The following is a 12,875-nucleotide window of genomic DNA, read 5'->3' as shown; positions in this document are numbered from 1 at the left end:
AGCATTTTCAAAATCTAGGATATGAAAGTCCAATTCATAAGCTTTCTTTTAATACAAGAATCATTCAAATCACTTAATGTACTTTTCAAGTTACAGAATTTTTAACACAACCACTGTTTTAAGGTTCTGTCCACGGATCGCAAAAAGGTGCAGGGTTCTTTCAGCAAAACGAAATGCGTGTGAACTGTTTTCGTTTTGCTGAAAGAGCGCACACCCTTTTTGGTGATCCGTGGACAGAACCTTAAAACGGTGGTTGCGTTTAAAATTCCGTAACTTGCAAAGTACATTCATGTAGGTGATTTCAATGATTCTTGTACTAAAAGAAAGCTCATGAATTGGGCTTTCACACATGGGCGTCGCCAGGATTTTTTCTAGAGGGGGGCAAAAAAAATTTTGCCAAAAAATGCTTGTATTTCTCAACACATTCTCGATTTATCGGTTTTAGAGGGGGGCAGGGACATTTTGCCCCCCCCCCCCCCCCAACTCATTAAATTTACACCACTTTGTCTTCGCGCCTTTTTTTCTTTTTTTTTCTTTTCCTTTTTTTTCTTCCTTTTTTTTTTTTTTTTTTTTTTTTGCTTTTCCAGGGGGGGGCAAGTGCCCCCCCTTGCCCCCCCCTCGCGACGCCCATGCTTTCACATTAGATTGTGAAAGTGCTGAACTTCAATAAAACAATAGTCCCGACATTTGAGTTTCGGTTATTTTTACTCACCCTGTATAAATTTTGGGCCCATTTATTTGTGTACCTTTTGTACCCGGTACATTATAAAAAGTACATTGACTTTACAGTTCTGGACATGTATGTATGTAGGCCTACTCCTCAATGCAGTTGTCCTGCAGGAGTGGTTATGAATAGCAAACTACCAACATGTACCCAACAAATAAAACATTGTTTGAAGTCATTCTTAATGATACTTGAATGGCAAATTACGAAATGTACTTTGTACCAAATAACAGGGACAGGAAAAATGTCACACTTTCGGACCCTAATCTATAGAACGACCCAACCGGGGAAAAAAGTGAAATTGTATAAATTGCAAGAACAAGAAAGGCTAGAACAAAAAGCGCACCCATTATAACCAATATTCTTTTTTCATTATTGATTTTATTGACAAAATCACATTGAAATGACTTCAAAATGTATACTTTTATTACTGAAATATTTTGTGCAGAGAACTTGATTGGAACATCCCTTATTGTAATTTGTAATACTGCCAATACCGGTACATGAAGTCGCTTAAGGGGCGGAATTTTGAAAGTTTGGGCAATGTACATTTCAATGTAGATATTTAGGGCATTTGGGGGGGGGGGGGAGGGGTTAGCGTCTAGAATCCATCTTCCTGGAATCAATCTATACATGTAGAGAGTGTTTGGGCCAAAAATCTGGCAGAATGATTTAGGTGGAAAAACATGTTCTGTTGTCCGCCATAATGAAATGAATCATGATTGATGACAGACAGAGAAAGAGGCACATTTTGGACTGAAAATCTGTCCAGTGAACGGCCATAGAATGAGGTTAGGTCTACAGATATCTGTGGTCAAGTATTTTGATGTTTTGTGGGCATTTATTCATGTTTATGTTTGTTTGGGGTACATACATTACTAAGATGCAACATTTGGTTACTTTTGGTGGCGATGAATTATTGTCTACAGGTATATACATGTAAATAACGGCATCTGAACAGTCGGTCGATCACATTGCGCTATCAGTCGTCGCTCCAGCTGCCACCAGTCGAACACCTTTTCTTTTTTATTCACATTTTTTTTTACAACGCCTTGTCGATGCACGTAAATATATACAAACATGTACATGTACGTGAAGCGCAGGGGACACGACCGTGACTCCGCATCCCACTACAGAAGCATTCTCAATGTTTCAATTTCCAAAGTTCACCACAAAAGTTGCCAAAATTTTTGTCTGGTGAACTCACTTGCGGCGCCTGAAAGCGGTCTGCATGCACGGCAGATTCCCCTGCGCCGCGCCGATGACTGTTTCCTGATGAAGAGTGCTGTGTCAGTTCGCGGTACGCCTAGGAGTCGCGCTGGCTAGCTAGGCGCATGGCTAGCCAGCCATGCGCCTGGCTAGCCAGCCATGCGCCTAGCTAGCCAGCGCGACTCCTAGGCGTACCGCGAACTTACTCAGCACTCTTCATCAGGAAACAGTCGTCGGCGCGGCGCAGGGGAATCTGCCGTGCATGCAGTGCATTGTGCACAAGCGCGCCGTCACGACCTTTGCATGAGGTCGAGGTCAGACACCATTACCCAATTGGGGAAAAAATTCCATACTCGGACGTCACTTTTTTCAATTAATTTTCTAGCGCCAAAAGTTACATCTTTTATGGTTATTCCTCCACTTTCTCTCCTCTACTCTCACCCTCTCCTTTCCTTAATTTCTATTTATTAATCAGTCAGTTACTTCATCGGGATTCGAACCTCTGACGCTTGCTTGATACACGAGACTCTTAACCGCTAGGCCGCGCACGATCGCTGTTGCAATAATCAATCTTTGGACCTATTTGAAGTATCCATTGAAATAAACTAAATATTCATGAGAAAATAAATATTCATAATGACGTATTGCACTATCATTGGCAGGCTCATGCGACGTCATGGTTGTTGATGTCATGTGTATAACCTACCGCTGTCTTTCAGCCACTACAATCAGTTTTGACCGGCTGCTTCAAGTTAGTTCTGCACGACGTATGCATCCAAAATGTTCTCTAAAAACACATTTTGAGTAAATTTTTTTCACCTTAACACAGCTTCCTGGATTTCTCTTGGTTCAAATGACAAGGTGAGGTGACAATTAATATGTTTAATTAGCAGATAAATTGACGTCCGAGTATGGATCTTTTCCCACTTGTACTTCAGGTGGCATATCTAGTAATTTGGAGGCCGTTTTGAAGGTGAAATCTGATGTTTTTTGTTGGAAAATGTTGGTTTGGGACAGTGACAGGATGATGTTGTCCAGGTCGCAGTATTAGCTTGGACCCCACTATCGCCAGACCATGTCCAAAATGTTAAAAAAGGCGATAAGTTGGGTCCAAGTTACTCGGACTAAATAGGAACCGGGCCCGTAGATACACGATCGCCAAATATTGAAGTACCGGTACATGTATAGTTACTGAGAAAACACTTACAAACTTTGCAGACAAGTCTCATTTCACAGTCATTTTGTGCACATGGCAGACAGGGCAGGGTGACATTGATGGCCAGATGTTTCCATTCGTTGATCAAAACGATAACTTAAATTTAAAACCATGGAGGTTTGAAAACAAGCACGGCTTACCTTTTATGACGGGTGCCTGATATCTGGATTCAGCCAGCATTGAAAATGAAGCCTGTCTTGTTTTGTGATGTCGGTCTGGTAATGTCAACAGTCACACGTGTGTGCTGCACCACGCGCGCTAGCAGCAACAACATGCACGACTGACTTGTGCATGCAGGAAGTAAACGGTAGCATAAAATGGCACGACAGTAGGAGCGCATGATGAATATGCATGACTATGACGTCACTAGAAGCTCATGAGTAATATATCACGCACGGTACTGATAGATATACATGTAGATGCACACTGTATGTGCTGCATCCCACCGATGATATCACATGTAACAAGTCCTCTTTCTACTGTCGCGCCGCCACCCTCTAGTGTCGTCCTACTTACCGACGATATCACATTTAACAAGTCCTCTTTCTACTGTCGCGCCGCCACCCTCTAGTGTCGTCCCACTTACCGATGATATCACATTTAACAAGTCCTCTTTCTACTGTCGCGCCGCCTCCTCTAGTGTCGTCCCACTTGATGATCATCAGTTAGTGGGGCAACAGTAGAGGGTGGCGGCGCGACAGTAGAAAGAGGACTTGTTAAATCATCGGTAAGTGGGACGACACTAGAGGGTGGCGGCGCGACAGTAGAAAGAGAACTTGTTAAATGTGATATCATTGGTTAGTGGGACGACACTAGAGGGTGGCGGCGCGACAGTAGAAAGAGTGACGTCATAGTCATGCATATTCATCACGCGCTCTACTGTCGTGCCATTTTATGCTACCGAAGTAAACACGCGAATGCAGCAGACGTGAAAACTGAGGGCGCCCTTTTTGTGTAGTGGTCACCCACGTGAGTCTTCTTGATTTATCTCCGTTCGTCTCGCTGGCCTATTTTATTTTCCTAGCCTATATATAGGAGGGCTGGAGCCAAGTCATATCATGCATCATTCGGTTTTTCCTTTGAATCGTTGCAAGTCACTTAGGTTCTCATTCTCTAGTTTTCCCCCTTAATTTAAATAATCTCAACGATAAATTTAGAGACGAAAAATAGTCTGTGAAAATGAGCAGCGACGACCGTGAATTCGAACTAGCTAGGATCTTTATATCGGGGTGGGGTGGGGGTGGGGGGGGGGGGGGGGGAGTTGGACTAATCTGTGCAAAAATTATGTGCTACGATACACATCCTGCGCGATTTCTTGTCAACATTGGGGGGGGGGGGGTATCAGTAGCCATGGCCTAAAACGTTAGTAAACGATAATCGACTGTCGCATATTTTCAAAGTAGGGCGCCCTCACATGACTTGTCATGACATTTTTTTAAAAACTAAACCTGCTGGTTTGTTAGTATGTTTGATTGTGTGTAACTGTATGAGGGCAGTTCGATGCCGTTACTCTGTGAGGAGATGAATTAAAGAAATCTATGAACGAAACTCATTGACAAGATTCACAAAGCTTAACCATTAAAGGGTAACAGTATTTAACATTATTTGCGGAATCCGCCCCCCAACTTTTTTCCGCGATAGCTTAAACAAAAACATTTTTCTCGCGACCCAAAGCTGCTCTGACATTTCGAGCTGTTCTCGAGCCTTGTGCATCTTTTGATACCAAAAACATAAAAATCGGAAAACGGGTTACCGCGCAGCGAACATTTTCCAGCGCTAGGAGCCGTGAAAACTGAATTTTCCAATATGCGCAGTGTACACAGAGCAGAATTACCATTCATGCATATGAACAATTAATTAGCCATAATTCCAAAACCCTGTAACCTATAGTCATGAAATTTCTTGGGTATGTTCATGATAAGTTGTTCTATGCATATACATGTACCGAGTTTCAAAAATTTTCGTCACTCGATGGCCGAGATCTTGGGGGGGGGGGATTGGCTGAGAGCTGATCAAAATAGCCCGACCCTTTTTGGGTTAAATTTCCCAAATCACATAAATGGACATTACCCCGCTTCAGATAACTTGTAAACCTTTTGATTTTTTTCTGCCTCAAAAAACCTCTCCTTTTGTCTGGATCTCAACTGTCTAAAGGACTCGTGGCCCACCCCAATAATCCAACTGCTTAAAAAAGAAAATCCTTAAACATCATTTTCACTGTCACAGTACAAGTTTAATAGGGACATCCCAAATAGACACTACGTTTTATGCCATATATCTCAATATGTTATCTAACTTCTGTTTGCATTTGCCAAAGTGCATTTGAATGGCTTAATTGTCACCTGACTTGACACTGAATAAATTAGAATTTACTTGTTACGAATGCGACAACTTTTGACAATTTAATTAGTATACTCGGTCATTTAAATACAATGCTGTTTTACGGATGCATTAACAACTTTACAAATAAACCATCACAAGTCCTGCTAACAATCACCAACACAACATTACACATTTTAGTACTTAATTGAGTACTGGTCTGTAATTAATTCTTCGTCTCCACCCCACCCCCCGCAAAAAAAGTATTGGAAATCTATTGTTACTGCAGTACAACGATATGAATCGTTATAACAATGAAATTTGATAAGATTTATCTGAAAATTACAACGTTTTCAACTATAAGTCCTATTATTTTGCCAATGGCAATGATTGTACGAGATTCAACAACCGGTCTTAAATTATGAGAAAGCCATTCTTTGTCGTGTTTCCCAACCCCATGATTTCAAGCACACATGTACAAGGCATACATGAAGTTGCTGGACCGTCATTGTTTTTATGGGGCCAAAAACAAAAACAATCAAAAACGATGTTTCTACTTTAATTACCGTAAATTACACACCGGGACAAAACAACGGCTATATCCACATGTATGACATCCAGAGTGTAGGTCCGATTTCCTCCAGCACATGAGACTTAGCCAAAATCTCGTTTTTGTCCTACAAGTCTCGCAACTTCACGTACACCTTTTTAATCAACTTAATAAATTAGTAACGAATTAACACTGACTAGTTTAGTGACAGACTCCTGTGTCTATATCTTTTTGTAACAGTAATGTGTATGATCGACAGATAGCAAGTTTTTTTTATTTATTTATAACATTTTTTTACCCATGAGGGTGTGCCCAAACAGTTTTAAACTGGTTTCCATTGGGGCCCTGCATACACTACTAATGTTTATACACCCATGTACAAATACAATACATTACAAATACAATACAACACAATGAAATATAATGAAGACATACGAGATTACTGCATGATTGTTAAGCAACTATTATAAATAGTGTACAACATTACAAAGAAACATATACAGTTTGAAACGACATTGCTGAGGTGATTTAAGTTTTCACGAGAAATATGGACATTTTTTTGTGACTTCAGTAAAATATATATGTTTATTTCTATACATTCGCTGATGACGGGAGTGGTGAAAAACCCTTTTGGGAGAAAAAATGGGCAAATTCCCATCCGGCTCCTTATTATTAACCAACTTTATTAACTCCGTAAGTTAAGTCAGCGCATATTTATATTTGTATTTTCAGTAGGCCTAAAGGCAGCGACAACAAGACATACTCACATAAATGCAGAAATATTAGGCTGGCTGCATGTTTTACGTAGTTCAGATTTGAATGAGGTTAGAGAAGTCATGTTCCTGAACTCATGCAAGTTATTCCATACGATTGTACCAGTTACAGCAAGGCTCTAGGCATAACATTCTTTTTTTCACAAAAGGAATCTTTTGTCAGTGGATTGTCTTGTTTCACGAGTCTGAATAAGTGGTTTAAACAGATTTGTCATATAGAGAGGAGTAATTTTGTTTATACATTTGTAATCAAGGATAGCCTTTTTATACGTAATGCATCCAATTAAGTCTAAATTATAAAGTGGCGGTTAACAGTACTCAGGACGGACAGAGCACACTGTCCGAAACGTCGCCACACTCAACCATCCGGTTCTTTTCAGAACCACACTTCTTCCAAGAAGAGAGATCTTTCCTCATGGTGTTACCCGCAAATTTTATAATAGATCTCATACGCCATGCAAAGCTTCAAGTCTAAACAATTATAGCAAACATATCGCCTGATGGAGTCAAGAATGCACACCTCAGGATTATCCTCGCTGCTCTTTTCAGACATTTGTTAAGAATATTGTCATGAGATATGTACGAGATATGTACTATATAGTTGAGCCATGAGGTCAAATTCTGCATTGTATTCAATAATGGTTATAGATTTGCAATATTCTCTAAATTGTAGTAAATTGTAATGCTTTGAGTTTTATTTGCATAACTTATTCATTGCAGTTGATCGAATAAGACTCGTCAAGAAATGAATCCAAAAAAGGCCCTCGCACAAGTCGAATATCCTATATCGGTACGATACAAGTCACGAAGGTCTACTTCCATAAAATCTCGCCGGTTTGCGAGGTCAATTTGCACTCTCTAATTTGACTGGCTCTTTGATCACGCCCTGAACTTACAACGACGCATCAAATGCAAGGTTGGTCTGTTCCCCGTCTTCCTTGCCGTCCGATTCGGGTCTAGCTTCCGAGAGAGTAGGCAGGGCGATCTGGACATTAGACGGGGAGGCAGCTGGGTTCTCCTCGCTCCCAGCATCAGCCGCTTCGGCGCCATGGGCTTTGCCTGAGGACAGAGTGTCTCCCTTGACGATGAGGTGTACTTTGAGGCAGGCAAGAGCAACCTGCAAATCAAGACGTCATTGATGTTCATTTCGTATATCTGCAGGATTAGTTTTAATAGTTCGATTGGTTCCTTGTCAGCCACTGAGCTGCGGGACTATGCATCGAATAGTTTTGATCCAAGACGAATTAGTATCTGATATTTTATTTTTTACGCGATTCTTTTGAGCGCCATGCATTTTGGTCTTATCATCGACAGAGGGCACAATTTAATCGTCGTCCTCATCAAGGCAGGATTTGAATAAAGATATGACGGAATCGATTCTCGAGGGAGCTATTAGCCTATAAATCAAGAAAAACAAAGCACTGGGAATCGAAAACACTGGAGGATCGATGTATGGTGGAAGTTAGAAACACTAAGGTCTTGGAATTAAGACTATATGGATCGAATGGCTATAGCATATTGTTGGACGTTTTCAGCCCTCTGAATATACCTTTTTATTCTGGGTTGCTTTTCGCCCATAACGCACAAAAAGATTGACTGAATTACTAGTTAGGCCGCAAATAAATTTAATTCAAAATGTGTAAAGTAATTATTCCTTACCTAAACATTGGCGGATATTTTTTGTTTGATGTCTAATTTAAAAAGTGAATAACTAGAAAACATCAATTTCAAGAGCAAAAGCTATTCTTTTCGGGTGAAACTTATAAATAGCGGGGAGAGGAGTTTACAAAAGTCAAAAGACACATTATGCTTCACCTGGACCAAGTTGACCGCACAGAAGCTAATTGAGAAGGCATCGGAAGCAGTTTGCAGGGAAAGATATCCCACATACCAGGCAGCCAATGTCAGAGTGCAGATCCCCACGGCCGTCACCAGGCGTTTTGTCATCTGCGCGTAAAAGGGAGGCTCATTCTTGGATTTGCGCAGGACGCGCACCACCAGAGCAAAGTGGACGACGTTGTTGACCAGAATGAGACAGATTGGCAGGAGGATGCCCACGTACATCGTCAGACTTGGAGCTAAAAAGCAGCTGGAAATGAGCGATTCAAGAAGTCCAAGTTTCAGTGAATCATTATTTGTCATTATCATTCCAAACAGAACTTGCTGCACCAGCACAAGTAATACTATATGTATTTTATGATTTGCATTTTTATTGTAATTTGATACAAGATGAGAGAACATAATTATTTCGTCTAATCTCACCCAATAATATTCTTGTTTCGCGAGTCCATCAGAAGCCGTCAATATATAAGCAATGACTTTAAGACTCAGTTAAACACTTCAATCTAATTTTGGATTTACTTGGATCGTTTTCGTTTCACTTCTGTTGGTTTATAGCATTAATTCAAATATTTTATAGAGCAAATTAGACGTCGTTTTTAATAAGCCTGAAGAAATTGGGAGCTTTCTTGTATTCGTTTTCCTGTGGTGTATTTTCTGTTATTTCAAAGTTTATATTTTCTGATGAACCAAACCTCATCTCATCTCAACACAGACATGCAGTGATTTTACCAGCTGTATGACAAAAGACGTTTCTTACTAATCAGCGGTGCCGTACTGGTCAGTTGCAACTATCAGCGATATTCCTGTTACAATCAGTGGGAGCCCTGGGAGAGAAAAAAACCCAGGTAACTTCATGAAGACTGAATGAAATCACGACCTTGAGGATTGTTCAACTCGAAATATTTCACTATTATATAAAATCTTTACAATGGCATCCCTTGAGGAATACTCCGATAGGGGTCTCAACGCGGTCTCTATATCTGCAGTGCCACAATGTCATTGATATAACACCTTCATAACTCCTTTGTCAGTCAATAATATTGTAGAACGCTTGAAGCATACTGGGAACAAGTACAAGCAAGCAAGTACAATGCATAAGGCGAGTGTAGGGTGGTCCTTTCTTTTAATTTGCTTGAAGTCTCGATTTTAGAATCGATTTGCATCGATAAGCATCCAATTTGCAATTTGATGCTGATCCGACAGGGACAGTTGGTGAAGTTGTAGGCAGGGGCGGCGGAACGCATTCAAACTAAAGGGGGAAACACCAAAAAGGGGCACTTGCTCAGAAAAAGGGGCACCTTCCGTCGGTGTGAAAGTGGAGGAAAAGAATATGGTCCCGTTCTTTTCGCTATACACCTGACAAGGAACAAATTATGAATACGTTGTCCATCTTGCTCAGTGTGTTTCTTTTACCTAGTTATGTAGAGAGACCATTTTTTTTTCGAGAGAGGGGCATTGTTGCTTTCGATGGCCAGTTCATCAGTTACCATTTTATTCGCATGAAGAGCACTATTATTTTTTTAGGGGCCAGTTCTCCATCTTGAGAGGGGGCACAATTTTAATGCTGCGAGCAGGGCACTAATTGTGCTTTCGAGGGGCAGTTTTCAATCTCGAGAAGGAATATAGCGAGAGGAGCACTGTTGTCTTTGATGGCCAATTTTCCATCTCGAGAGGGGCACAGATTTATTATTGCGAGAGGGATATTTATGTTTTCGAGGGGTATATTTTTCCATCTCGAGAAGGTGCACAACCTTGTTAATGCGAGAAGGGTCGTGTAGTGACACACATTGACCCATAGTGTGTCACTACACGGACAAAATGACTCATTTTTTACGATAATGAGTCAAATCATTCACTTTGGGTTTTCTGTGTATACTTGTGTTTTTGAGGGATAGTTTAGCATTACAAGAGAGAAGACAATGTTATTTCATGCGTGTGCATTTGAGGGGCAGTTTTGTTTTTATCTCGAGGGGGCACATTTATAACGGAGAGAGGGGCACTTTTGTTGGCCTGCGAAAATCTTGGGGAAAAGTGCCCCCTGCCCCCCCCCCCCCCCGGTTCCGACGCCCCTGCTTGTAGGTTTCGTAATGGAAGCCCTCTACTCTCCGTCCCAATTGTCCCTTCACCCATAATTAGAAGATATTGTTAAGGCCGACAAAACAAAAATTACGGCCACTTTTCATTTCATAGAAACACAAATTCCTCTCCTACTCGAAGCTACTATAAGCCAGTGTCCTCAATGCACTACATGGTGAGTACAAAAAAAAAACGGAACCAAACCCCCCAAAATATATTTCATATTTACACAAATATGTAGCACCAAAAATAACAATGACTGGAAAGCCAATTTCAGATGAACAAATTACTGAAATTGCTCAATCCATTCAAAGAATATCACCATTTAAGCGCAATGACCCTAAAACCTGTTTCGTCCAAAAAGAGCAATATATATTGTGTATTCTGACTGTTTGGAACAACAAAGAAAATGACACAGAATACTCGTTTCAACAACTGTCAACAACTGTAGTACTCAATAACCCTGATTTAAAGGCAAACAATATGATTTATAAAATCCAATTTTTTTTTAAAAGACGGGCCTTCAAAAGGACTTTGTTGAATGTTTTAAACTTTTAAACTGAAGTTTTATCGCTGGTCATGTTTGAAGACAATTGTGACGACGATTCTTGAAATCGTATTTTTGGACGAAAGAGGTTTTAGGGTCATTGTGTTAAAATGGTCATATTCTTTGAAGGGATTGAGCAATTTTATTAATTTTTGCTTCCAAAAGTAGCTTATGAAATTGGCTTTCCAGTCATTATTTTCTGGTGCTACATTTTTTTTTTATTTGGAATATAATCATTATTGGGGTTTGGGTTCCGCTTATTTTGACTCACCCTGTAGATTATTGTCTCTACTGGACAGTAAAACGATAGAAGGTTCCCCATACATCAAAATATACCCACCCCACGCCACGGTACTCGCAATGATCATGTAATAAGTTCCATCCGTAGGAGTTTGCCTCGTCAGAGCATTGGTGTACATGTTTCTCGCTTCAATGGCCGTCCACATCATTGTGGATAGTGGCAAGTAGTGCAGTAGAGCAGTCACAGTAGCACAACCGTAGGTTGAACCCTGTCGGTGAAATAAAAACCAGTCTTAATTCTAGGTGATTTTACAGTATATAGTACCTCATTCAACTCTGCGGAGTTGAGCACGGTAAACACTAAAAAGACTCTAGCTTGGAATTTCAAATTCACAAAGAAAGGGTTAAGGTCCACATAACATTTAACGTAACTTGTTATGTCAAGTTGTTGTTGGTCTCAGTGAAAATGTAACCTTTTCTTACAATCATACAACATACAATAATACCTTCGCATTCTCTACTCCGGACACCAACACAGTGTACAATAACAGTAGCGACAGGATGAACTGGGCGAATATCTGGCCAGATTTCAGCGCGCGCAGCTTCCTACAAAAAAATACATAACCCATACAATTAATTTAGTTCCTTATATCAAAAATCTCACAGACACTCCTCGAAACTCAAAACAAGATTAACATCACTATACGTAACATAAAACAGTTTTATTTCAAAGTCTATTTTGAAGTGGAACACAGTGTAGGGCTATGTATGATACTATTTCCGCTGTTACATTTTCAATGTTTGTTAATTTATTATTGGCATCTCGCAAAATAAGTACATTAGCATTTTCTACCTGAACGGAAAATACATCAACAGCATGAACGCGTACATCCCTGCTGATGCAATGCAGCCAATCCGTGTGATTGGATTCAATGCTCGACGGTACGACTTCAACTCGTCTTTTAGTTCCTTGCAAAATAAAAGCAATACATCTCTATCATCCCTGGTGTCAGTATTGAAACTTTACCGAATTTAATAGTTTTCTAACTAATGAACGAATTGATGTGTCTCTGCAGCGGCTGTTCTAAGTTGTTTAGGTATACAGTCATATGGTTGCCAAGGTAAAGCGTCTGGTGTTGTTGGGCAAAGCTAATCCGATTACGCCATAATAGAGCAGTTAAATCTATGCACCTCAAAAACATGGCCTTTTTGAACGTTGTGTTTCTCAAAAAATATGCTCAGTATGATTGAATTGTAAAATTATAACGGAAGACGACATTCTTAACTTCATGTCAGTGAAAACTCTTGGTCATCGATGCCGAAACTTCAATACCGGTTACTGGTAAATCTGACCTGCAAGTCTGAAAGAAATCGTTCGA

The 12,875-nt window shown here is 40.3% G+C and overlaps 2 protein-coding genes across 2 annotated transcripts in view; both read right to left on the bottom strand.

Annotated features, from left to right (window-relative positions):
* Positions 1-3,434, bottom strand: part of LOC119740895 (ras-specific guanine nucleotide-releasing factor 2-like) — an 83,524-nt gene extending 80,090 nt beyond the window's left edge. The window contains exon 1 of the mRNA XM_038216367.1: positions 3,290-3,434. The gene's annotated coding sequence lies outside the window, so the exon portion shown is untranslated. The remainder of the gene's footprint in view (positions 1-3,289) is intronic.
* Positions 3,435-5,360: 1,926 nt separating this feature from the next.
* LOC119741567 (deleted in malignant brain tumors 1 protein-like) overlaps positions 5,361-12,875 on the bottom strand; it is a 50,222-nt gene continuing 42,707 nt past the window's right edge. Inside the window, exons 18-23 of the mRNA XM_038217371.1 lie at positions 12,350-12,465; positions 12,003-12,102; positions 11,597-11,765; positions 9,391-9,457; positions 8,607-8,880; positions 5,361-7,908 (exon numbers count right to left, since the gene is read on the bottom strand). Coding sequence (XP_038073299.1) covers positions 7,684-7,908; positions 8,607-8,880; positions 9,391-9,457; positions 11,597-11,765; positions 12,003-12,102; positions 12,350-12,465 — 951 coding nt within the window. The 3' untranslated portion in view covers positions 5,361-7,683. The remainder of the gene's footprint in view (positions 7,909-8,606; positions 8,881-9,390; positions 9,458-11,596; positions 11,766-12,002; positions 12,103-12,349; positions 12,466-12,875) is intronic.

The sequence above is a fragment of the Patiria miniata genome, unplaced genomic scaffold, assembly GCF_015706575.1.
Source record: "Patiria miniata isolate m_02_andy unplaced genomic scaffold, ASM1570657v1 HiC_scaffold_5, whole genome shotgun sequence".
Taxonomy (NCBI): Eukaryota; Metazoa; Echinodermata; class Asteroidea; order Valvatida; family Asterinidae; genus Patiria; species Patiria miniata.
This window is presented reverse-complemented; position numbering and strand designations above follow the sequence as displayed.